The sequence below is a fragment of the Herpailurus yagouaroundi genome, unplaced genomic scaffold (genome assembly GCF_014898765.1).
Source record: "Herpailurus yagouaroundi ecotype Mexico unplaced genomic scaffold, PumYag 163, whole genome shotgun sequence".
NCBI classification, from domain to species: domain Eukaryota; kingdom Metazoa; phylum Chordata; class Mammalia; order Carnivora; family Felidae; genus Herpailurus; species Herpailurus yagouaroundi.
In genome coordinates, this window is record NW_024412404.1 from 184,629 (window position 1) to 210,875 (window position 26,247).

Consider the following 26,247-nt stretch of genomic DNA (forward strand, 5'->3'; position numbering starts at 1 on the left):
AAGGAAAGGAAAGGAAAGGAAAGGAAAGGAAAGGAAAGGAAAGGAAAGGAAAAGGAAGAACTCTGTGAAGTTGGAATGACATCGGAAGTATTAGTAGGAAATTAGAATTTCTTAAATATTTACACATTCTTTTCAGTTACGTTTACTGAAAAGGCCAGGAAGCAGTAACACAACAATGGCACCCAGATCTTGGTTTCCAAATACAATTTCCCACTGAAAATGAACCAGGGCCCCTAAGAGAAATTGCTAGTTCTAGAACTGGGAAGGGAAAAGTAGGAGAGGAGTCTAAAATAACTTGTGACATAAAGAAAGGAAGTGCTCCCACTAACCAAATATGGAACAATTTGAACAGCAAAATAAATGCGTTCTATAAAGGGTCATGACACTTTATAAAATAAGAATCCATGGGTCCAAACTGACGGTATAAATGACAGGGGAACCTGGGTGGCTCAGTCGGTTAAGTGTCCAATGCTTGATTTCAGCTCAGGTCATGATTTCACAGTTCATGAAATCCAGACCTATGCTGGGCTTTGCACTCAGAGCACAGAGCCTGCTTGGTTGGGATTCTCTCTCTCCCTCTTTCTCCCTGCACCCCTAACTCCTTCCACGTGAGCCCTCTCTCTCAAGATAGTAAATAAACTTAGAAAAAAAAGGACATATATATATATAGGAGTAAAGGGAGGGCTATTTCTCAGACTGCTGTTAAAATAGGAGTGATAGAATTGGGAAGAAAAAAAAACCACAATTTTTCAACTCTCAGAGTAAAGATTGCTTCAGGCAAGAATCATCCATAAATGCCAAATCTAGGGCTAGAATATGATGAAGATCTGGATATATCATGATCTCAAAGTGTCTCTTCACAAACAGCTTATTAGTTGCAAAGGGAAAAATATTAACCATACTGGAGAAGCCAGACCACAACTGGACAGGATGATCAAAATTAATATTACTAATAATGGGCAGATGCACACTATGAGCCCCCAGATGTGATACCTTAAGGAGAACACACTTGTATAATGTTCAAATCAGAAATGCATCACCTGAATCTCATCCTGACAACCCATCAGAAATTCAAATTAAAGAACATTTCATAAAATAACTAGCCTGTACTCACAAAGAATGACAATGTCATAAAAGACAAAGGCTGAGGAATTGTTATAAATTAAAGGAGTCTAAGAGACAGGACAACTAAATGCAATAAATGATCTTCAACTAAATCCTGGACTGAGAAAAACAAATACGATAGATGTGATAAAAGGCATTGGAACAGTTGCCAAAATTAGATTACAGACTACAGATAACAAATTAGATAAAACGCTGTATCACTGTTAAATTTCCCATATTTGATAAACATGCTATGGTTACAGAAATACACACTGAAGTATACTCCTAGAAAACACACAGTTATCCAAAGGATACAAAAATACTGATTCAAAGGGGCACATGCACCCCAATGTTTGTAGCATCACCATCAACAATAGCCACATTATGGAAAGAGCCCAAGTGTCCATCAACTGATGAATGGATAAAGATGTGGTATCTACATACAATGGAATACTACTCAGTGATCAAAAAGAATGAAATCTTGCCATTTGCAAAAGCATGGATGGAACTACAGTGTATTATGCAAAGCTAAATAGATCAGTCGGAGAAAGATAAATATAGGATTTCACTCATATGTGGCATTTAAGAAACAAAACAGATGAACATAGGGGAAGGGAAATAAAAACAAGATAAAAACAGAGAGAGCCACAAGAGACTTAAATACAGAGAACAAACTGAGGGTTGCTGGATGGGTGTTAGGTGGAGAGATGGGCTAAACGAGTGATGGGCATTAAGGAGGACACTTACTGGGATGAGCACTGGTGTTCTATGTAAGCGATGAATAACTAAATTCTACTCCTGAAACCATTACCACACTATATGTTAACTAGCTTGGATTTAAATAAAATTTAAAAAAAAGAAATAAATAAAAACAAAAAACAAAAATAAAGAAAATACACACTGAAGTACTGCTGTGTAAAAGGGGCAAGATATATGCAACCTATTCTCAAATAGTTCCCCAAAATAATGGGCATAAAGAGAGAAATTCCACAAAATGTTAAGTTCTCTGTATTGTTCTTGCAACTTTTCTGTAAGTCTGAAAGTATTTTAAGTCAATTAGTTTCAGAGCATATCTAATAAAATAGACCATAAACCAAAATAAATAACATCACTTTAAATTCTTCTTTTACCTATAGACTACCTCATTTCTATATCCTTAGTTGGATCAAGAAACAAATACCAGATTTCAAATATTTGTTTGAAAGTTTAAGGACCTTTGAAAGAAATTAATGGTACATGTTATATGTCAAAACAAAATGAAGATTTCATGCTAACTTTGGTGAGCTCTGGGAGTTTAAATTGATCGCATTTACGCTTTTGTGAAACCTCCCTATAGAAAATGTTGCACGATGTGTAACATACACTATACTCTAATGTACAAAATGCTTAACACATTATTTATAATAGCAAAAATATAGTGAAAATATAAATATCCACCACTAGAGGAATAGTTAAATTATGATATACTGTAGAACACAATAGTTTTCTAAAAGAATGAAGTATATTATATATAAGCATATAATGAAGTGTATTTTAAAAGAATGAAGTGTATTATAAGTATAAAAATATGGATATACTACATAATACAGAATGAAAACAAAAAGTTGCTGATACATGTTTTCATACAAAAAATCAGAGTTGTATTAATGTTCTTATGTATGTGCCCAGAAACAAAAACCTCAAAGGATATAGGAGGAATAGTTACCAGTGACTACCTCTGGAAGATGGAGAGGAGGGGAAAGGGTACAATTATGTTGTTTGAATTTTTTTCCGAAAAGATCATGTACTCCTTTAACAATTAAAACACACACACACACACACACACACGCACACAACTTTGTATTGTTAGAAATGACTGAAATGTTCTTCAATGAAATATGATTCATGAAATCTTATTTCATCGAAAAATATAAAATATAACTGATAACAAAACTATAACATATTCTTATTACTCAACTGTAACAAAATCTATTTTTGTGTTCAAGTGCCTTTGTGCAATTGGTTCCATGTTCTTAATTTTTAATTTAACAAAGCCAACAACTCCTTTTTGGAAATAGGTTTATCAATCCTAAACTGATAAACCTTTACTTAATGACAGTAACAAAAATTTTAAAAAGCAAAACAAATATCCACACAATGTCTTTAAGAAAGTTTATTCTGAGAATTTCAGTTGACAGCCAAACTGAAGTATGATCTACACAACGTACTTTACAACTATTTATGATTTATGATAGTAGAGAGACACTCTTGAACTTTGAATTACTGACTATCTTGTTATCCATTTTATGAACAGGGAAGATTATCATCCTCAGGTGTCCTTCCACTAACAATATATGTTAGGTTGTGTACATAATTGACAATTAAATACAACAAAATATTTATTAGGTTGTTAGTACAGTATGTTTGAAGCTACCCCTCGTCAAGAGAACCTTACAAAATTGAAAAAAAAAAGCTTATTTTACATTGAATTCAACAATAAATAAAATTAACAACTATTTAGAATCTCAACTACTTTAATTAGGTAATTTGGGTGACAAATTAACTCTCTCAGCCACTGTTTTGAAAGGTGGCTTAAAGTCACATTTAGAGTACATTTGTAATTAGTGAACAGGCAACAGGCTCACTATTACATACTTTGATAAGCAATGGTTACAATCTCAAATGACAATCACCATTGAGACTGTGTTTATGTTGGGATTTTTTGTTTATCCATATACTCTGTTGCACATGAGCCGATCTCTAGGGACCCTTAGGGAAACAATTATTTTTTTCAGCTTCTAAAATATTATTAGGAATATTATCATTACAATTCATTAAAATAAATCAATAAGTATGCAATATAAACCTATTAACACTAATTCCATAATTACTCTCAAACTCTCATTACCAGAAGAGACACACACAAGAATGCATTGTTTCCTTCCATTTAGGCTAAGCATCTTGAGAACTGTATTTGTTTCCTTACCTGTGTGTACTAAAAAAAAAAAAACTGTCATTTTTCACCCTTTCAACATTTCCCAATTCTTTTTAAAGTCTTATTTTATTTTTATTTTTTTATATTTTATCTTAGAGAGAGAGGAAAAGGGAGAGGAGGGGAGGGGAGAGGGAGAGAGAAAATCTTAAGCAGGCTCCTCACTCAGCAAAGAGTCCAACACTGGCCTCATCCCACCGCCCTGGGATCATGCCCTGAGCAGAAACCAAGAGATACTCAAACAGACTGAGCCACCCAGTCACCCCTCAACATTTCTCAATTTAATCTCTAATACAAGACTATGAGGATAAACATATTTGGTCTCTAACTTCAAGGAACGCACAATTCAGTGGGGAGAAAGGCATGCAATCTACAGGATATGATCATTAATGCTTAACTTTCTACAAGAGAAAAGAAAGGTTAGGTAAAGATAAAAGCAGGAAGAAATGTTGCTCTTTGAGAAATAACATACATACATTCAAAAGAGTACTCATCCATTTTCAAATACCCTTGTTGAGTTGTTAATCTGTAAGAACAATACACAGTGGAAAAATACAGTGCTGAGGCAGGACCCTTGGTTTCCCAATTCTAACACACGGTAGCTTGTGTGCCTTCAGGCTTGTCACATACCAGGGTTGGTCTCAGTTATCTCATCTAAAAAGGTCAGTATTATCTTACCAGCCTAAACCCGAATCATTTTACTAGCATAAACCAAAGTATCTAGTGGTTTCCAAGTCTAAGACCCCCACTACTCACATTCTCATATATCAGATTCCCCAAGTAATCATGGCACAGAGTACCAGTGTGAGTAAGCTAGGTGAATTATGGTTCCTAAATTGAACTTTTACATCACCAAGAGAATAAACTATGATAGGTCCTGTATTGTACTTCGAATGTGGTAGGCTCACAAAATGCGTTACACAGGCCATGACATAGTCTTAAAAAGATAATCGAGAATAACTGAATGTCTATAACTGTGTACCATTCTACTACTACAGCAGGGTTTATTTCCTACCCTGAATTCGAGTTTCTGCACTACCGGAACCACGCCTCCTGAGAACCAGGGGATAGCAGAAAAACCTCTCAGCGGGGCAGGGAGAAAGATCCTGGGTAAGTCAAGACAAGCGTTCCCAAACAGTCAGTCAGTCAGTCAATCAATCAATTAATGAAATAAGCCATATATTTTTTCTTGCCCTCAATGAATCAATGAAATGAACCCTGTATTTTTTCTTTCCCTCCAGCTATGCAGCTGCACAAAGAGAAGCACCAGATTAGCATCATCTGCATTTCATTCCTTTTCTTGTGCAATAGCTACCCGCCTATAATAAACAGACCTTGTGCGCAGGGGAGAATCTACTTCCCTGTCCAGTGAAAATGAAGTTCCTTTTTTTTTTTTTCCACTAACAACGCCGTCTCCAACCAACATCCACCCTCCTCAAGAGACCAGGCACTCCTCTCCCCGCCACCTCCTGCCGCTAGCCTGACGCCCCCAACCCTAGAAATCGCCCACCTTTCGAGCCCTTGCTGCAAGGGTCGCGAGGAGAGCTCTGGGTGACAGCAGAAGAAGCCGGCGGGGGGGGGGGGGGGGGGGGGGTAGTTGATCGCCCAGACCGCAGGGAGTCCAGCCCTGCCGGTGAGCGCCAAGCTGCCTCTGCCGGCCGGGGGTTCGCGGAGGCGGAAGGGGAGCGGCGAGCCCCGCGCTACCCACACTTACCCACTTTGTCCTTTCCGTACATGTGCCCGGCCACCTGATGCGAGAGGGGCACGCAACCATTGAGGAAGCGGAGCCTGCCGCCTGCCGGCTTCGGGATGCCCTCGGGGGGGGGCTCGCTCGCGGGTGGGGTCCGCATTTCTGGGGGGCCAGGAGCCTCGAGTCGGAGGGGGGATGGCGGCTCCGTTGCCATAACACAGAGCCGAAGCTGTAGCTGCAGCGAGAGCAGGAAAAAAATAGGGCGGAGGGAGGGGGAGCCGGAGAACCCGGGGGTCTCTCAGGCTTGGCCGCGAGGAGGCCCGGGGGTTCCCGCGGCTGGTGCCCGTTGAGGCCCGGGAAGGGGGCCCATGACGCCGCGGAGGCGCAGGCGCTCCCCTGCCCAACTCTCGGCGGAGCGCAGCTCCTGACTCCCGCTGCTCTGCAGCTGCGGCCACAGTTACCGCCGCAGCCCTGGAGACGGAACCGAGACCAGGAGAGGTGGCGGCGGCGCCCCGCGCTCCCAGGGGCCCTGACGGCGACGGCGGCCCCACCTCCCGCGCTCCCGCCCCCTCCCGCCGTCCTCCAGTCCCCTCAGCTGCCGCGCGCGTCAGCGCCGCCTGCACAGCCGCCGCAGCCGCGAGCTTCCGACTGCGCGACCCGCGGCTGCCGCTGCTACTGAGCATGCCCAGAGGCTGCCCGACAGGACCCCCCGCAGCGGGGCGGGAGCTCGGCGCCGCCCCGGAGAGCTGATGGATACCGGGTGGGGCGAGCGCGTTCCAGGTCTTTCTCACACCCACTCCTCAGCTGGCGTTACAATGCCAGCGGAGCTGTTGTACCTTCATTCATTCAGTGGGAGTTTCAGCGCTTATTGGGGTCCAGCTCAAGACGCCAGAGGCTCCCAATGATGAAGAGCAATCAGTCAAGTGTTGAGAGTTGGGAGGTAGTAGTTGTGCCAAGTATGGCTTCGGAGGCTACAATCAGCTCCCTCCAACCCCCACCCTGCAGAGACAATAGGAGTTATAAACAGGCAGCTTCTTTAAAAACGTATCTCCAAAACATCCATTGAGTCAATTCCAACCCCCCTAAACTGCTTTTATAAAAAATATTTTTTAACCGACACTAATTTCAGACTGTGGAAGATAGAGAATAATCTTGGGGGGAGGGGGCAGTACATTTTCCTGTAGAAATAAGCCGCTCCCCCCCCAACCCTTAGCTCAGGTTCCAAAGTTCCCAGAGATAACTGACTCAAAAGCATTAGAAAGTGATGCACGCCAGGAGTGAGGTTTTGAAATAGCACTCCACAATTGATACCTGTGTGTCTGCTACTGGCATTTTCTACGAAGACTGGACCCGGTCTTGCAGGTGCAGAACTGAGCAAGAAAACTGTGGATAAGATCTTAGATACCTGATTATGGCAAGTGTTATTACAGCACCTGTCCTTTGCCCAGAGAAACCCGCACACCTGGAAGAGACTAAAAGTCTGGCCTAGCTTGTCTATTCTCAAAGCCCTGCCCCCAGGCTCCAGGACTCCGCCCCTTAGTGTTGCGCACACTCAGTTGCTACCTCTCTAAGTCTCTTCCCGCTCCCCAGTATTGGGGCTGTCAAAATCCCGACTCAAGACTTCTTTAAGGCCGGGACACAGCTCCGCGCATGCTCATCATCAGCCAGGGTGGCAATACACACGTGCTTACGGCCAGCCGCGGCGCCTGCGCCGTAGCGGCCTGGAGTTGGTGCACGCAGGACGTTTCTCGCACCTTGACTCCTGCCCTCCGTGGGAGCCTGTTTGTGCTTAGTGTCCTGTGCATACGCCTTGCAAGCGACGGCGCCATGAGTCTGTCTTCCAGCGTACGAGGTGAGGTGGGACCTGGGAGCGGGTGAGGCTGGAGGCCTGCGCACCGATTGCAGCTTCCTCAACTCCTGTCTGGGCTGTTACCGCTGCCATGCGAGCCCGCGAGTCCTGTAACCTTGAGATGTAGAAGGGCAAGGGCTGGGCGGGCCTGCGAGCTTCCTGGGCAAGACCGGGAAAGGGGGCGATGTCAGGGTAAGGATTGGTTATCTCTCTAGGCATGGGGGCCACGGAGGCATCTACCCGTCTGGACCAAGTATTCCTAAACTAGCCAAACCCTAAAACCTAATGGTCCCGCCGCTAGCTTTTTTTTCTTGTTCTCCCATGAGACACTTCTGTGTTAAGTCACAGGGCCTGGAAAAGAGGAAAGGTTAAAAAAAAAAATCGGTTCCCCCTTCTCAGGTTTAAATCATCGTCAGACTGTCGATTTCCTGCAAGCCTGAAGCAATGTTTGAGTAATCACATCCTAGTTTTGCATATTTCTTTTTTTTTTTTTAAGGAAAGAAAACCAATCTGAGTTCAGTTTTCCCAGTTTTTTTGTTTTTGTAATTATAGCCCTCTGGCATCTGGCACTCAACATCAGCAGTAGTCCAGGAGAGAGGATTGAAAACGGAGTTCTTTGAGCTCTCAGCTTTCTCAGCCATGCTTTCCTTGTGCTAGTCTAGCTTTGGAAACATAGGTCCAATTAAAATTAAGAGACTTTTCTAGCAGTCGATTAATGTAGACCTTCACATTGTGTGGTGGTTTAACTGTTAACGTAATACTGTGTGCACCAGCTACGTGATACACGCGATCTCTCTGCCCAGGTATAAAATGCCATGTCTCATAGTTTGGTTGTCTGTAACAGTAGTTAAGTAAAGGTAAAGAGATTGTCCAGAAGTTAATTTAAAAGAGCCCTATTGATTCATTTAGTAAATATTGAGCATCTAGAGTCAATGCCAGGTTCTGTAAAGGCTCCTTGTTAACTTGAGACCTAATTTTGTAATCCACTCTTTAAGTTGGAGAATTCCACTTCTGTTGCCAAAAGTTACCTGGCGACCTGGCAGAGTTACGTGGATAACCCATGACATTTTTAAGTTACTAATGAAGTATGTAGGAGGTGATTATTTGCAAAAATTGTTTCAAAGGATGCTCATCTTGAGAGTCCTTTAAATAGAGGCACCTTGGTGCATTTAAAATAGGGATTTTTGTTTTTGATTTAAAAAAAACCCAAACCTGTATTTTCTCAGGAATAAGACTGTTGTGTAAAATAAGATACTCGTGTGACTTAAGCCACTGATCATTCTATAGGAAGACAGTTTGCACTTACGTGATATAGGCTGGAAGGTTCCAACATGGGTTTTTAAAATGTGGAGTCATTTGGTGTAAATGGGCACTAAACCATTGAGATAGCATACTATTGAAATGTGAAGTAGGTGAACTCTAGGACTTATTAACACTATCTGCAGGCTAATCTTTCTTGGAATCAAGACAAGTTTGTGGTTGCTTTTTTTAAATCTAACCATAGGGGAATCCAAAGGTGACTTTCCCATTAACTTGCCCTTCTCTAAGGTACAGGAAATTGCTTGGTGAAGAGGGTGATCAGCTTAAACTTGAAGTACTCAACTTTGTTAGAAGTAACTACTTTTTATTTCACCTAAAAACATGAAGGCTGTTAGGAGGACTGCCAAAAGACACAAAACCTTTGTAAAACTCTTTAACCAGCACCTTCTTACTTCCTCAAATGTAGTATAGTAATGTGGCAAGGTAGGGACAGATAATGTCTTAGGAATCCACCTTGTAATGTTTAGATTTCATTTTTTTCTGAATTTTTAAACCACACTAAAATCTGCATTTTTGAGTTTGGGGAAGATGAATTAAGATACTTGTTTTCAACTAAATAGGTTAATAATTATAAAGGGCTTAGAAAAGTATTTAGCAGAGGTAAGCTGTTTTTAAGTATATGTTAAATAAAAAATAAAAGGATGTGTCTATGCATGCAGAATTCTCCTTTATATTCAGAAGAAAAATAATGGGTGGTGGGTTATAAATAAAATTAATGGGGATCAGGCCAGGACATGAATCTGGGAGAGGCAGTGAAGATAAGTGGATTAAAATCCTAAGATCCCATGCAGTGAGATGATTCTTAATACCCATTTGGTGAATGATACCAGCCTTTTTTTTTCCCTTATTGAGGCATAATCAACATACATATACCGAACTTATTTTTTATTTGATACCAGATACTAGTTTGTTATAGTCACTACTATGGAGTCCCCAGTCTAGTGACTCCTCCTCATACCCAGTATATGACTTTTAGGAAGTTTACTAAATGTCTTGCTCCTTGATACCTCCAAAACTCATTGAATCTGCTCCTTCAGGTTATAAACAGTAAACAAATATTGGGGTTGTTGGGGTCTATAGATGTAATAGGATTGGTAGTGAGTTGATACTTGGTGGAGCTGGGTGAGGGTACATAGGAGTTCATTATAGTAATCCCTGTATATATGTCTGAAATATTCCATAATAAAGGTTTATATTTAATCTGAAATGTTTAAATCCCACACTTTGATACAGTAGTTAAGATGAGGTCAAAGATAAGTCATTTGGTATAAGAGCAATGTGATGGTAAGATGGACAGATGGAGTTGCAAATTCAAATTAGTAATCTATTATTTTTTTTTACCCAGCTAACATTGAACACCACCTGTGTGCCAGGCCTGAGAAAAAAACATTACCAGGCACACCCTACCAATCTGGGGAAGAGACCTAGGGAGGCAAAGATTTAAACACAGCTCCCCTTCCCCTCTCCTGAGAAGAAAAGAACATTCTGATTCTGTGGCAGTTGACACTGGGCAAGAGAGGACCGTTTTGGACAGAAAAGAGGTTAAAGGAACAGAAAGGGTGAGATTTCTAAGTTAAAGCAAAATTATTCCCACAGTAGAGAAAAGCTGAGGAATGGGTTATAAACAAGGGATTTGGAGACAAGTTTATGTTTTCTCAATCTCTGAATAATGCTGAGAGAAAACCAATATTATATTATACAAACCAGGGTTATACAGTAGTAAACCAAGGGAAGAGTAAGAATGGGAGGGATTATTTAGAAAGGTATTTTCTGCATTTTGTTCTTTATATTGGCTTATCAGTTGTATTTCTTTGTGTACATAGAAAGCACTGTTAAGCAAAATTGGGCAGAGTGGAGTTTGATCTAACTGTAGAAATACTGTTACCTGTAGAGAGCTATCTATAGAGAAGGGAAGTGAGGATAAAATCCGACGAGGCAGAAGTAGTGCTCAAGATAGTGTCTGAGAGGTGCCAACTGAAATGTCTTTAAAAATTGAGTCTTGGTAAAATCTCTTTTTGCCTCTGAGATTGTGTTTATTCTTAATAGAAGATATCTGCTACCAAGAACTAAGTATCACTTTGGTTTTATTGTTTTTATTTGTTTACTATCTTGGGTTTTCAATTCTTTCTCTATTCTAATTATTGACTTTTAAATCCATTGTCATTCTTGACTATCTCTACATTGTTTCCTTTTCCTTCTTTTCTCTAGGGTTGCCAGTGGCATCCACAGCTTTTTGCTAGAAAAAAAAAAAAAAACTGATTCAGGCTGCAATAAGGAAATGATAAAACAAATTTCTTATTCTGGAAACTTTTCCATTTGTCTCTAATGAGACAAATTAGAGAATTAGGATTTGTGAAGAGGGGAAAGGGAAATTCTTAAGAATTTATCTGGCTCTATGATTCTGAAAAATCCATTGGAGCAAATGCAAAGCCATTTTCCTAGCACACATGGTACTGTGACATTTATATAGGGTCAAAAGTGACCCTTGTTAAGGGGTACGGTTACAGTGCATGTTTTGATTCCCCATGGGGCAGCTACTTTTCAGTAATATCTAGAGTCAGTTCCCATTTCTTTCATTTTCTATTGCCTCTTTTCTGTGTCAGTTATTCTGTCATTTATTCCACTGTCAAAAATTCCAGGGAGGTTAAGTTTTAAAAGAAAAGTCACCATATGGATTCAGTGGCTAATATTGGATTCAGAGGAAAGAGACTACAAGAATGTTTTCATGGTTAAAGATTCTTTTAACCTATCATTAGCTTCAGACAGAAATTCCTATAGGACTCCCTCTTTATGTCGAGACAAATTAATCTTAACCAATTTTAGTTGTTCCTTGGATCTCAGGCCTTTTTGTAATATGTAGGCACCATTAAAATAAATCGTTAGTGATTACTTCATAATTCACCTAAAAAGTAAGGTGTAACTAAGATCAACAGTATCTAGGGAGTTGTGTTATTTTATTCTTTTGGGATATTTCCTCCTTTTAAGTTTATACTAATGATAAAATTTAGCCAACATAATTGAGCATATACCAACGTTTATTTTTGGGACAGAGAGAGACAGAGCACGAGCGGGGGAGGGGCAGAGAGAGAGGGAGACACAGAATCGGAAACAGGCTCCAGGCTCTGAGCCATCAGCCCAGAGCCTGACGCGGGGCTCGAACTCACGACCGCGAGATCGTGACCTGGCTGAAGTCGGACGCTTAACCGACTGCGCCACCCAGGCGCCCCGAGCATATACCAAGCAAAGGAATATTTTACCCCATTTTGTGATAGGTACATTAGCTGTTCAGAGTGACTTTCCATTAGCTTAGAAGTGCATTGCTACAGCTCCTGACGTAGAGAATACTTTCTCAAGGGAGTTCCATGGTAAATAATACATCAAAAAGGAAGATCATGAACCAGGCTAGAAATCAGAGCAAAGTTTGAGCCCTGCTTGGAATTGCTGCAGGGTAATATCATGAAGCAGCACTAAAATTCAAGACCAATCTACAAAAATTGTGTAGTCAAAAACATTCTTCAATGAGTCCAAAGGTTTGAAGCTGTCAAATAACTTACTAACTTGTTTTCTCAGTCACGCAGCACCTGGGAAGGACATCACGTTTGTTTATCTTAGGGGATTTCAGCAAGGAAAAATGAAAATGATGTAGGAAGAAAATAAACTATTAATGTAAAGAAAAATACTATGGTTGAAAATAGAATCCAAGGAACGTGCAAACATTTGATAAAAAATAGTTAAATAAGGTAAAACAGAGGACCAAGCTAAAAGGAACTAAGTGTGAGAATGGTTGTTCCTTCCCATTACAGTTTTGTAAGAATGAGCTTGCTCCAATTTAATGTAGGGCACTATTAGGAATGGTGATTAATCATATTAGTGCAATAAGAAATTTGACTCTAGTGCAAGTAAGCCATACAGTTAATTATTCATTATATGTTTTTATTTGGCCTTGGAATATGTTTTTTGTACTTATCTCTCTAGGGCTTTATTCGATAGTTTGGGAATTTATTTGAGATACTGTGAAGATCTGACTCAGGAAGTGCTGGGAAGCAGTCCAGTGTGTTTACCCTGACCCCTGTTCAACTTCTTCCTTGCAGTCCACTCCATGCTGGGAATAGACAACTCTCCTCTGAGGCTGAGGCTAACCAGACTATGCAGAGCTTTCTTCTCTCCAGCGTTCTGTGGAATTGGGGTAGTTAAGTGCTTGGGTTTCTAAGGGCTCCTTGAAGGCAACATGAAAACATGGCCTGTTAGTCAAGCAAATAATTGAGTAGAAAAATGTCATTAAATTTAAAATGAAGTTTGTAGAGAATTCAAATCCTCATACACTGGTGGATAATGGAAATTTAGAATATATTAAGTGAGAATATTATATTCTCTGTAATTAGAGACTAATTATATTCATCTTTTATATGAAATTAATACATTCTGATTTTTATTCTAATGAGAAAGCACTTTGAAATTTAAAAACAAACACTTTTGAATGACTTTGAAGCCCAGAATCCTACTGGATATATTTCTTTGAATGTTTAGTGTTAAGGGGTGGTTTTGTTTTATTTGTCCTTTATTTGTTTTTTCTTCAGATACCAGTTATGTTTTGTTTCATTTGTCCTTTTTTTCCTTCAGATACCAGTTCTGTTTTACATTAAAAATTTTTTTATGATGTTTATTTTATTTTTGAGAGAGAGAGACAGAGAGTGAGGGGGGAGGGGCAGAGAGAAAGGGAGACACAGAATCTGAAGCGGCTCCAGGCTCTGAGCCATCAGCACAGAGCCCAGTACAGGGCTGGAACTCACAGACCAGGAGATCATGACCTGAGCAGAAGTCAGATACTTAACTGACTGAGCCACCCAGGCACCCCTATTTTACATTTTAAAATCACTAAAGGACCTACTATTTAAATGAACTCTGATGAGTCATTTTATTAACATAATCACCTCCTGATTTTTGGGGGGAGGGGAGTCTTTGTAATCTGAATTTTTTTTTTTTTAACATTTATTTTGAGAGACAGAGAGAGGCAGAGCATGAGCAGGGGAGGTGGAGAGAGAGAGAGAGATACAGAATCTGAAGCAGGCTCCAGGCTCTGAGCCGTTGTTAGCACAGAGCCCGACGTGGGGCTCGAACTCATGAACTGCAAGACCATGACCTGAGCTGAAGTCGCACACTCAACCACTGAGCCACCCAGGCACCCCGTCATCTGAATTTTTTAATGTATCAGGGTTTGTTTGTCTGTTTTTAAGCAATAGGTATCTACAGTCTTACATGTATTTTAAATCTATTTATGAGCACTTTAAAAATTATTAAGCATGGTTTTTCCTTGTCCATCTATAAAATAATTTTTAAGTTTCCTTCTACCTTGATTTAGCCATCAGCATTCAATAGAAAATACACAATTACCTCAGTAAAGGCTGGGGAAAGTCTTAACAAGAACTATTACACCAATGTGTTGTGATCATTTTGTTAACAGTAAAAACCTTTGATTATTGGGATGCTTAACTCAAAAACTGGATTTCCTGAATATTCATGTTAGTAAAAATACACATTATTAGCATATATTTTGGTTTTGATAATTATTCCTGTTTTCCTTCCTTACTCTAGTTGAATGGATCGCAGCAGTTACTATTGCTGCTGGTACAGCTGCGATTGGTTATCTAGCTTACAAAAGATTTTATGTTAAAGATCATCGCAACAAATCTATGGTAAACCTTCACATCCAGAAAGACAACCCCAAGATAGTACATGCTTTTGACATGGAGGATTTGGGAGATAAAGCTGTGTACTGCCGTTGTTGGAGGTCCAAAAAGGTGAGGATAAACAAGTCCTTTATATTAGTGCCATCTTTAATGTTGCATTTCTTTTTAAACTATTTTATCAAACATATATCACCAGATATTGTTAGGATATCCCCCCCCCCCCCCCCCATTTTTAAGTAATCTCTGTGCCCAACATGGGGCTTGAACTCACAGCCCTGAAATCAAGAGTCCCATGCTCTACCGACTGAGCCAGCCAGGTATCCCTTTTCCTTTTCTTTTTCTTTCTTTTTTTTTTTTTTTTTTAATGTTTGTTTATTTTTGAGAGAGAGAGAGAAACAGAGCCTGAGTGGAGTTGGGGGACAGAAAGAGAGGGAGACACAGAATCCGAAGCAGGCTCCAGGCTCTGAGCTGACAGCACAGAGCCTGACACAGGGCTTGAACTCGTGAACCACAAGATCATGACCTGAGCCAAAGTCGGATGCTTAACCAACTGAGCCACCCAGGTGCCCCTCTTTCTTTTTTTTAATGCATCTTATTCTTCTCTGTTTTCCATGTACTCTTCAGGAATATATTTCCTAGAACATCTAACTACTGTGCAATAAAATTCTATTTTCCCTTATTGAGGTCAGGTGAATGTAACTGTATTCTTGGCCAAGAAGAGAGAAGAAGAGAGAAGAATCCCTTTATTTATTCTTAGGATTTCCTCCCCACATGGATCTTTACCTCCACTATACCAGGAAAGAGAGTATGCAGCCTAAAACATTAAAGAGGCACAGAAAAAGTAAATTCTTTTCTTGAGCTTTCAAGCTCATGGACTCTAGAATAAGTTTTTAAAAATTCAAGAGAAACTTGGAAACTGCCCTTGAAAATTTCTTATCTGGGGGCACCTTGGTGGTTCAGTGGATTAAGCATCCAACTTTGGCTCAGGTCATGATCTCGTGGTTTGTGAGTTCGAGCTGCGCATCGGGCTCCATGCTGACAGCTTGGAGCCTGGAGCCTGCTTCGGATTCTGTGTCTCTGTCTCTCTCTGCCCTTCCTCTGCCTGTGTGCGTTTTCTCTCTCTCTCTCTCTCTCTCTCTCTCTCTCTCTCTCTCTCTCTCTCTCTCTTAAAAATAGACAAATATTTAAAAAAAAGAAGACAAAGAAAATTTCTTATCTGGTAAATACATTTGCCCTGTATCTAAGCTTGCTTTTTTTTTTTTTTTTAAGATTTTATTGTTTTATTTATTTTTTTATTTTATTTTTTTTTTTTAATTTTTTTTAACGTTTATTTATTTTTGGGGGACAGAGAGAGACAGAGCATGAACGGGGGAGGGGCAGAGAGAGAGGGAGACACAGAATCGGAAACAGGCTCCAGGCTCTGAGCCATCAGCCCAGAGCCCGACGCGGGGCTCGAACTCACGGACCACGAGATCGTGACCTGGCTGAAGTCGGACGCTTAACCGACTGCGCCACCCAGGCGCCCCGAGATTTTATTGTTTTAAAGTAGTCTCTCCACCCAATATGGGGCTTGAATTTACAACCCCGAGATGAAGAGTCACATGCTCTACGGACTGGTGCCTTTAAGCTGTAGCTCCTATACTTAAATATCGAACAGGACTTTTTAAAATCTTATTTCCTTTTGTGTTAATTACATTTCACCAGGCTTTCATTTGGAACTATCATCTATAATACCTGTAGCTGTTAGGCAGCTTTTAGACAGTGATGCCAGCTAGTGACCTAAAGATAGTAAAATGCTTTCCTAAGGTCATCTTGAAAAGCTTCATATATTGAATGACTTCAGAATTTCTGATATATTGTGAGAAATATGGTGAAAAAATACTGTATGTACTGCCACTATTAGCATTTAAATTAAACAGATTTCACTAAAGATAACCCTATAACGCATAAGAAAATAGACAATAAAAAATGATATATCTGTTTCGGAAAGCACTTCTCAGGAACTACCTTTTCCCACAGTGGAAAGCCATTACACAATTAAGGAAGAAGTCCCATACTAAGTACTGGAAAATGTATTCTAACTCCCTCCCCCAATACAATGATGCTGTATAATCCAGTGACACAGTACTTAGATAATGTCATTGTATCTGAAAACTGATGAATATATGGAATGTGCACCAAAAATTAATAGTCCCACTGCAAGTTGTACCTTAAAAAGAACACTGTTCATTTGGTGTGTGGGATTATTTATAAGTACTAGTAGGGTCTCTAGAAAATAACCCTCAATAATAATTTATAGACTGCACCTGGTTTTTTTTTTTTTTTTAATTATGCTCATACTAGGTTTTATTCTCCTGTTGCTCACCAAAATATAGAAACAGTATCTTTAGAAATTCAGGAATTTATAAGTCAGAGTGTGGTCGTTCTTTAGTCAGTGATCATTTAGTGTCTTCTATATATGCATGGGAAAAGTTAAATAGTAAAATAGCAGGTATCATAGATGTGTACAGTAGACTCACAGGTGATTTAAGTGGAAGAAAGAGCTTACACTGGGCTAGAATTTTCTGGGAAGGCATAGTGATAAACATGGGAGTTAAATTGCCCCTGGAAAGATTGGTGGTATTTGAATAAACTAGCAAGTTTGGGGAACTCTTTCTCAGAATCTGTAGGAAAGAAGTGATCAAAGCTGAGATCAATGTAGAATCTAGTCTGGTCCTTGCTCTCCTGAGTAACTGTGTAAGGAGTTTGTGCCTCCAGACATTGGGGAGCTTCTTGTCAGGAATTTAAAAGTCATGATACTTACACTGGGTGCTAGCTCTAGGAAAGGAGAAAAATGGACAGATATTGGAAACATTTTGAGGGAAGGATCAGCCAAATGCACTGACTGATTTATATGGGAGATTGGGGGAGAAAAACAAACTCATTAAAGTATCTAAACCTGTAATAGTAGAAGAGATGATGCTGTTAACAGAAATAAGAATTCAAGAAGAAAAGCTGATTTTCTAGGATGATGACAAGGAGTTCAGTTCCAAAGTGAATTTTGAGGTGACATTTGAATGGAAATGTCCAGCAGACAATCTGAAATGTGGGTCTAAGGCTGAGACATCAGAGTTCGAGATAGAGATCAGCAAAACTAAGCCAAGCATAAGAATGCCAGCAGATCCTTCATGCAGATGAAAATCAAGGGCTAAGTATGAAATCTTAGGGAATTATTTGCATTTTGGAAAGAGGAATAAGCACCAAAAAGGAAAATGAAATCTTGCCAGAGTTAGAAGAAAACTAAGAATATCATGGTTTCACAGTGGAAAACGGAAGGTTTCAAAGATTTGGCTGTGAATATCAGCTTGTGCAAAGACAACTAGGTGAATATTATAGTAAGAGTTGGGTTAAACAATTAGGCAATTGACCTTTTGGTGTCATTTCAATGGAATAATGCTAGAAGTCTGAGTGTATATCAGAATTTCAGTAAATATGACAGTGAATGGAAAGCAGGGGAAATACAATGACTGCCTGAGTGAACTCTAAAGCATAGATTTGGGGGGTCAAGTAAAAGATGTTTGCTTTGGTTTGGTTTTCCCAGAGGGTAAAGAAAAGGTCAGTAAAGCAAATAGGGACTTAAAAGGACTAAGATTGTAAGTATTTCAGGAAGAATCACAAATGGACACAGTGGTTTAAATGGTTTATTTATAAGCCTTTATAATTCAACAAAACATTCCAGGATTATTTTTTCATCATGCAGTTTAGAGTTTCTAGATGGTTAAACTAGAGGTGGTTATTCCCACAGGTAGACTTCAAGGAAAAGAATGCCAGACCAGTCATTCCCCCCCCCACTTTTTTTAAAGCTTATCTTTTATACTGTTAGTGATCCCCTTTGCCTTTAGGATTTGTCAGTTATGAATTTTCACTGAATCTTAGAAACTTTTTATTCCCACAGAATCAATTAAGAATTTACCTTTAATATTATTCATGTTAATGGATGTTCTTATTCTTCAGGTATCGTTGGAAACTCCCCATGTTCCTGAGGTACCTAAGGTTATCATAGGGGTGCCAACTCACACATTTACATGTCAGTGCACAAAAGACTTGTAATTAATACCTTTGATTAGATGACTCTGTTGATTTCATTTTCAGTAATCTTTTCCTTATACAAACCAGTTGTGTTTATAATATGACAAAATTATACCTATCTCAAGAAAAGTTACATGTGATAGAAACTTTAATTCAATTCTAATTCATTCTTAATGTACAATCACTGGTAACCTATTGTGTGGGTCTAACATTTTTAGTGGTTTTTCCAGACCTCATGAATCAGATCTCTTAGCAGTGTGCAGAAATTACATTTTGCCTCATTAGTCTTCTCTTCCCCCCAGGATTGGTATGCCCTCTGCTGTTTGAGAAACTGGCCTCTTCATAGGATTTCACAAAAGGGCTATCCATATGTGACTTGAGAAAGAAAGGAGCCAATAGAGTAGAAATGATTAAAGTGACTGTAAGGAAGTATTATTTGAGACAGTGCCTTCTTGAAAGAGGGTGGAAGGAAATGAGAGTAAGAGCACAGAGGTGAAACTCAGGAAGGAAGGGAAAGCCTTATTTTCGAAATAAGGAAATGAGAGAACTTTGATGTCAGAGGAAAGAGTATGCAACCTAGTCTTGCTAATTCCCTCTCTCCCAGTTGTATTTTGGCCATCCAGGAGGCAGGAGAGGGTGAACAAGGACAGTAGAAGGATGCACACTAAGAAATCAAAAAAAGGAGGAAAGACATGCCAGTTACTATCGGAAGCTCAATTGAAATTGAAATGCAACTGAACATACTAAATAGAATCATTTTGTTTCACTTACAACTTCATGATTTGAATTGGGTGTTTTTGTTAGTAGTGGGCTTGTTTTTGTTTTAGGGTATGGTGCACTGAGCCCATTTCTTCATAGAAACAAAATTCTGTGTTGGTTACATAGCTTGTCCAAATCACATAAGGACAGTCTTGTAATTCTGTTATATCTACTATCTTACATTTTACTAAAGTAAGTACCTAAGAATGGAATAAAATGTCATATTCTCTCAGTATCAGATCTTAACTGCTTTTGTTTTCTTTCTCAACCAAAGCAAGACTATTTCTGAGAGCAGTTTATGGTAGTGAGTCAATATAGCCCCAGGCAACCTCCTTGGGAAATAAAATCCAAACTCATTAAAAATACAAAGTTTGGAGAAGGAAGATAAATGTTTTTTTCTTTTAATTGTTGCAGAGAGAAGAGATATGGAGGAACATTTATTTATTATTTATCTTGAAAAATCCAAAAAACAGAAACATAATTTGAGATTGGGGAGATTGAAAAGAAACAAATCTTGTATATTTTACATAAGACTGATGATGTTGCTAGCTTTCCAAATCGGAAGCAAGAATCTCTAGTTTTATTTATCCTAATCAATCATTTATTCTAGTCCCTTTTCTAAACCTTCTCTTCCCTAATTTTAAAAATAATTTGGGATTAGTTTTCTAATTGGGTTAACAAACATAACAGGATATTTTCTGGACATACAGGAAATTCAGCCAATTTAATTTACAAACTTTTCTCCAGGATTTGTTAAATAACAAACACTGGCATCTTTGATATTAGAATCACATATGAGCTAAACTTTTTTCCATCAATTATTTGATTCTTTAGGTTTTACTTTTATGTATTGATATATTGAGAATCATGAATTAATTTCAATAAGCATATTCCATTAATATGGACAATGTATTCTTAAGAGATTGCTAATCCAATCTTGAAGTAACTCATTTTGGTCCTTGGTTGAAAAAAAAATTTTTTTTTTGCTGTTTTCATTAACTTAAAATGAAAACTCTCTAATGAATAAATATAATCACATGAAGTTGGAAAGAGGATTCTGACTTAAGTCAGTAATTCCTGGGATTGGGTGATAAAGAAAGTACTATTAAGAGACATCTGTGTCTCTGAACAAAATGATTTTTAACGCTTAGTTTACACTTTAAGATCATAAAAAGCTTTATATATTATAAAAGCAGGAAAGTTTATTAAAGAAATAGGATCTACTATTTGCTGCTTTTTAAAGAAATACTTGTTTTTTTTTCTTTTAAAACAGGAAACAGGCATATTTTAGTTTTTAGGCAGAATTAGATATTATATAAAAAGCATATTCTCATTTTAGATGTATGGCTTTCTTTCATTAGATTATCTTTGTATATTTCTCTATAGATTTCTCTCCCGTTCTTCTGGCATCTAGGCATAGTAGTTATCAGTGCCCACAGTGCTTTTTTTCACCCCCCCCCCCTTAAGCTCTATGCCCAACATGGGGCTTCAACTCACAGCCCCAAGATCAAGAGCCACATGCTCCAGCCATTGAGCCAGCCAGGCACCCCGTCTCCTGTTCTTGAGTCTATATATAGAGAAAAATCATTTTTTAAAATAAGTTATTTTTCTAGTATTTAAGATGAGATTTAAAAAATACGCATTCTATTTCAGTAAGTTCTTTGAGGCTTTTTAATTGATAAATACTTCATTTTTCAGAAATACAATTTATACCATATATGTAAAACTACAGTAACATGTTTTGTGTGTGCTGTATATAAAAAATAGTGTCTTTTACAATGTAAACCTTTATTCTCACTGTAAAATCACCTGTGTTGATTAAACATACGTCACTTTGAAATGCTGTTCTTTGCTACAGGGTACATTTTAGTTTGATTTTTTATGGATTGTTATGGCCTTTTTCCTCATCCATACCAAGAAAAAAAGCTTAAGTCGATGTTTTTGCTATAAGGACTTGTTTTTAACACGAATATACTGTGTACCATATCTTACTGACCTAAAAGAAAGAAAGAAAGAATGAAAGCTTTATATATGTTACATTGATGTTGTCATCTACCCCAAAAATAGAATTTTTACTTGGAAATATTAGATATGCTGATACCTTAGGTTTTTCTGTAATTTTTAACTAATTTACTGCCTCTTGAAATTATATATAAATAGTAAAATTAAAATGGAATTTCCTTAACATCAATCAAATATTATTTTATTATTCGACGCTTCTAATGTCAGAGTTTAAGATTATATACCTTCACTGTCTGATTTCAGGTATCTAAAATTATACACCCTTCACTGTAATGAGGCAATTTTAATCTTTTTTTTTTTTAATGTTTGTTTATTTTTGGGAAAGAGAGAGACAGAGCGAGTGGGGTAGGGGCCTAGAGAGAGGGAGACAGAGACACAGAATCTGAAGCAGGCTTCAGGCTCTGAGCTGTCAGCACAGAGCCCAACACAGGGTTCAGACTCATGAACTGTGAGATCATGACCTGAGCCCAAGTTGGAGGCTTAACCCACTGAGCCACTCAGGTGCCCCGAGGCAATTTTAGTCTTAAAGCTAAGCCTCCTATTACTTAACTCTTCTAAATAGGCCTCTTCAATGCAATAGTGAACATTATACTAAATAGTGACACTTTAGATTCAGAGTGTAGGTACATTTAAGAAATCAAGAACAAAACCAAGATGCTAGCTATCATTGTTTATTGTGAAATGAAAATAAATGGTATAAATATAGGAGGAAACAAAATAATTCACTGGTGTAATTGGACCTTCTAAGTGTAAAAACCTGAGGAGACACCTAAAATATTGTTGAATTCCTATTTTTATCATTTAACAGTAGGAAAGATATACGGTACTTACAAAAACCATTGATAATATGTAGCATAAGTAGTTAAGTATGAAAATATACCTAATTATGATGACTTTTATAAAACCTATACAGAAGAAATAATGTTATCAGAGTATACATGAGACCTGAAGATGAAAATTATAAGAAAATCTAAATTGTACTTGGCAAAAGAAAATCCTCATTTGTCTGGAAGAGTAAATAGGTAACGTTTAATAAAGGTAGGTAGAGACTAAACAGGGAAGGTCTAACAAGAGTAATGTGAAGGAAACCTAGCTATACCAAATAGTGAAGCATATTTTTTAAACACAGTTTTTATCCCAGCAGTGTAGGCAATGTAAAGCCTATAAATAGACATTTATGGGTAGAACTTACTTTGCTAAGATTATGAATAGAGGTATAACAATAAATGTATAGCCTCTAATATTGAAGCAACAGGATCTTAGAACAGCATTTTGTAAAGTGTGCTGTATAGAACACTAGGATAATGCATATCAAAGCTAAAAGTGTCCATGGTTCAGTCAGTCTGGGAAATTTTGAGTTAAAATAGTATTTTTTAATAGCAGGATTTCTTTTAAATAATAATGTATGCTACAAATCAGGAGAATTACCTGGTATGTTTTTAAAGCAGTGAAACCAAATCAGAACATCTTTCAGGACTTAACTTCTTTGGAGCATACTCTGAGAAGCACTGTTAAAAATTTACTTCTCACTTTTTCTCTCACTGGACCCCAAAATATTAGTTATATCTAAAATGTGAAATCATGGAGAGTAATGAAAATACCAAAAATACCACATCTCTAAGAGAAAGATGTCTCCATGAAGTATGTTAAAAGGGGAAGTACTGGCATATGTGTATGAAAGTGAAGAAATTAATATGAAAAACTAAGCAAAATAATAAGGGTTGAGAAAATTGCTACAAAGGTGATCAGAAAAGGGATAATAAATACACAAATTGATTTTAAACAAATGAACTTAGGCTCTTACAAATAAATGGGAAATGGACATAGTTCACTGGAAGGGAAATATAACTAAGTAGCTTATAAACATGAAAAAGGTATTCAGCATCCATAAATATCACAAATGGAAATGCAAATAATGATCTGTGTATTATTCACAAGTTGATTTCTTCCTTCTACTTGGTATATATACTTGGTATATATAGGCTCTTTATAAGAACACCTAGATAAGGTGGTCTAGGAAAATCTTTTTAAGAGTTATCATGTTCTATATGAGACTTAAGCATCACCCCTACTCTACCAAATTAATACTGATGTTGCAATTAGACATTGACATTCTCTCTTTTCCTAGTTCCCATTCTGTGATGGATCTCACACAAAACACAATGAAGAGACTGGAGACAACGTGGGACCTCTGATCATTAAGAAAAAGGAAACTTAAATGAACAGTTTTGGTGCTGCAAACCAACTAGTCATGATGTTACCTGATTGTTTAATTGGAATGGCTACCACTTCTGTCTATTTCACTTCCCCTGGGTTCTAGATGTGATACATTGCAAATTGCAGCTTTCATACTCACAGCATTTCTCTTGTTGAACCATCGTGGTACACATTTGTTTAAACAAAAAAAGGAAAAAGTAAAAACGAACCTTATGGCCCATGGGTTATCTTGGTCTTGTAAAGATCCGTTTCTTTACGTTTAAAATAATTATATTAGAATATAGTTATATGTTGAAGTTAATACATTAAATTATTCTCAGAATGATGTATATGTAGATTGTACTTTCAAAGAAAAATCATCACCTTTTAATATTACTTAGTTAACCTAGAAAGTAAATTGGGTGTGATTAAGCTATATTAATATCTTAATATAGGAAAAACCTGTTATGACCTTGATTCTCTTCTTGACAAACAGAGGTAATAAGAAAATATAGCTTTATGTTTTCATAGTTTTTAATCAAAATGAACTTTGAATGTTATTCTGCTTAATTATAAGTGGTCCAGGTCTAAAATGAAAGGGCACAGTAGCTTCTTTATTCATTGGCATGGATATTTAATTGACCCATTAAAGGAGCCAATACTGGAAATTTAGATCAAAGTGGTAATAGTCTTAAAGTAATCATGAAGAAAGTTGTAAAATGTAATGCTCCAGAATTCCAGCCCAAGAAGTGTCAAGCACTTGAAGCGGGGACATTGAAGGAATTGGAACACATGATGTCCAGTCTCTTGAACACAAAGCTGCACATCCATGACAGAAATAGTAGTCACAAAGCTAGATCAAAAGGCGCGAGAAGATTTATTTCCCACTCTTGATTCAGGCACATGCTATTCGGGGAAGAAAAATAATTACATTTTCTTAAATTGTATGATTTTTAAGAGCAAAAAAATTTGAAGACAAGATTTTGTTTATATAATATTCTTTGAAGACTCAGATCATTGCATTCATTTAAAAAAATGTGAGAACTGAAAATACTAGGAGCAAAAAAATATGAAGACAGGAGTAGTAATACATGTATTTTTAAAGGAGATTAGTTCTTTGGGTTTTGTGAGTCAGAAGGAAAAATCAGGACAAGATATATACATAATACAGGCATACAATTGAAATTGACAAAGGTAATGAAAATATTCCCATCATTTCTTTTAGTATACATGAATTCTCAGTAGTAGTAGGTAACACGTTTCTACTTGATAAAATTCAGAATTACCTTGGAAATCACAGGAATCAACAAACCAACTATCAGCATTCCTATATTATGTAGGATCACTGATATTTTTTAATGTACAATTTTGTGTATTACAGCACATAAAGTTTATACCAAAATTGTGTATACTGGTTTTAAGCAGCTTATAGGACTTACTTAGACCTGTCTTTAAGGCACATCTTCAATACAAAATCTAAAATACTACAAACTCTGATTCTACCTATCAGTTCCTTAAGGTGATTTTCTTTCCATGCCTCTTCCTCCTGTTTTAAGTAAGTACCAGTGGGTCTGCAAAAGAAGCACCATGCTTTTGTCAGACTCTGTGCTGACAGCTCAGAGCCTGGAGACTGCTTTGAATTCTGTGTCTTCCTCTCTTTCTCTCCCCACCCCCCCAACCTTGTGCTGTCTCTCAAAAGTAAATAAACATTAAATTTTTGTTTTTTTTTTTAAATTTATTTTGAGAGCAGGTGAGAGAACAGGAGAGCGGCAGGGAGAGAGAATCCCAGGCAGGCTCCACACTGTCAACACAGAGCCTGACAAGGAGCTCAAATCCATGAACCATTAGATCATGACCTGAGCCAAAATCAAGAGTCAGAGGCTTAACCGACTGAGCCACCCAGGCACCCCAAGAATTGTCATGCTTTTAAATGTTAATTGTTTAAAAAGTAAGTCCATGAACTCGCTGTTTCTGATACAGGGACATCCTTTTAATAGACTAAACGGTTTCCTTAACTTTGAATTTGAAATTGCATTATCAGTCATGCACTTTTATGGCTAGTGGGAGAGAGGGGGAAGAAATTAGTGCCAATTCTGAAAACTTTTTCAAAGTGATAAGACTATGTGTATGTTTATAGTGAAATGAGAAGTGATCACCTAATTGAAATGCATATCTACTGTAGCATTTTGATCATCCAAAATATTTAGATAAATGTATTCCCAGGGTCATGTTAAAATTTTGGTACATGCTTTTGAGTTAGAATTCCTTTAGAACTTTCATGTTACTTAACCTAAAAAGGTGAAGTGCTTGTGGTTAAATTAATGTGATGTTTTTATACAAAGTCCTTGTGTGCAAATACTGTTCTTATTTAAGCACGCTGAAGCTTCTGATTGCTTTTTCATTTGAGAAATCAGGCAAATAGGGTTCCCCCACACCACCACCATCTTTTTGTGTCTGTACATACCTGTTCCAGTGATTTCCAAAATAGAAATTTGTGCAAGGTTGAGAGTTTTTTTTTTTTTTAATTTTTTTTTCAACGTTTATTTATTTTTGGGACAGAGAGAGACAGAGCATGAACGGG

The 26,247-nt window shown here is 37.9% G+C and overlaps 2 protein-coding genes across 3 annotated transcripts in view; one reads left to right on the top strand and one right to left on the bottom strand.

Moving 5' to 3' along the window:
* IPMK (inositol polyphosphate multikinase) overlaps nucleotides 1–7,278 on the bottom strand; it is a 57,993-nt gene extending 50,715 nt beyond the window's left edge. The window contains exons 1-3 of the mRNA XM_040485052.1: nucleotides 7,077–7,278; nucleotides 6,602–6,764; nucleotides 5,777–6,000 (exon numbers count right to left, since the gene is read on the bottom strand). Coding sequence (XP_040340986.1) covers nucleotides 5,777–6,000; nucleotides 6,602–6,607 — 230 coding nt within the window. The 5' untranslated portion in view covers nucleotides 6,608–6,764; nucleotides 7,077–7,278. The remainder of the gene's footprint in view (nucleotides 1–5,776; nucleotides 6,001–6,601; nucleotides 6,765–7,076) is intronic.
* A 104-nt stretch (nucleotides 7,279–7,382) lies between these two features.
* CISD1 (CDGSH iron sulfur domain 1) lies at nucleotides 7,383–24,334 on the top strand. Of its 2 annotated transcripts, XM_040485065.1 has the most exons (4): nucleotides 7,383–7,639; nucleotides 13,026–13,120; nucleotides 14,527–14,732; nucleotides 23,599–24,334. In XM_040485065.1, exons 1-4 carry the CDS (start codon nucleotides 7,416–7,418, stop codon nucleotides 23,686–23,688), a joined length of 615 nt encoding a protein of 204 aa, XP_040340999.1. In that variant the 5' UTR covers nucleotides 7,383–7,415; the 3' UTR covers nucleotides 23,689–24,334. The 2 variants fall into 2 exon arrangements, with proteins under 2 accessions (XP_040340999.1, XP_040341000.1); XM_040485066.1 differs by lacking the exon at nucleotides 13,026–13,120 and having other exon boundaries at nucleotides 7,409–7,617.
* Nucleotides 24,335–26,247: the final 1,913 nt, after the last annotated feature.

What these genes read in the sequence shown, in the direction of transcription:
- CISD1 (XM_040485065.1), top strand. Translation starts at nt 7,416, where the DNA reads ATGCTCATCATCAGCCAGGGTGGCAATACACACGTGCTTACGGCCAGC. An exon ending in GAGGTGGGACCTGGGAGCGG is followed by an intron (nt 7,640 to 13,025) that starts GTGAGGCTGGAG and finishes TCTTCCTTGCAG; the next exon opens with TCCACTCCATGCTGGGAATA. An exon ending in CAGCGTTCTGTGGAATTGGG is followed by an intron (nt 13,121 to 14,526) that starts GTAGTTAAGTGC and finishes TCCTTACTCTAG; the next exon opens with TTGAATGGATCGCAGCAGTT.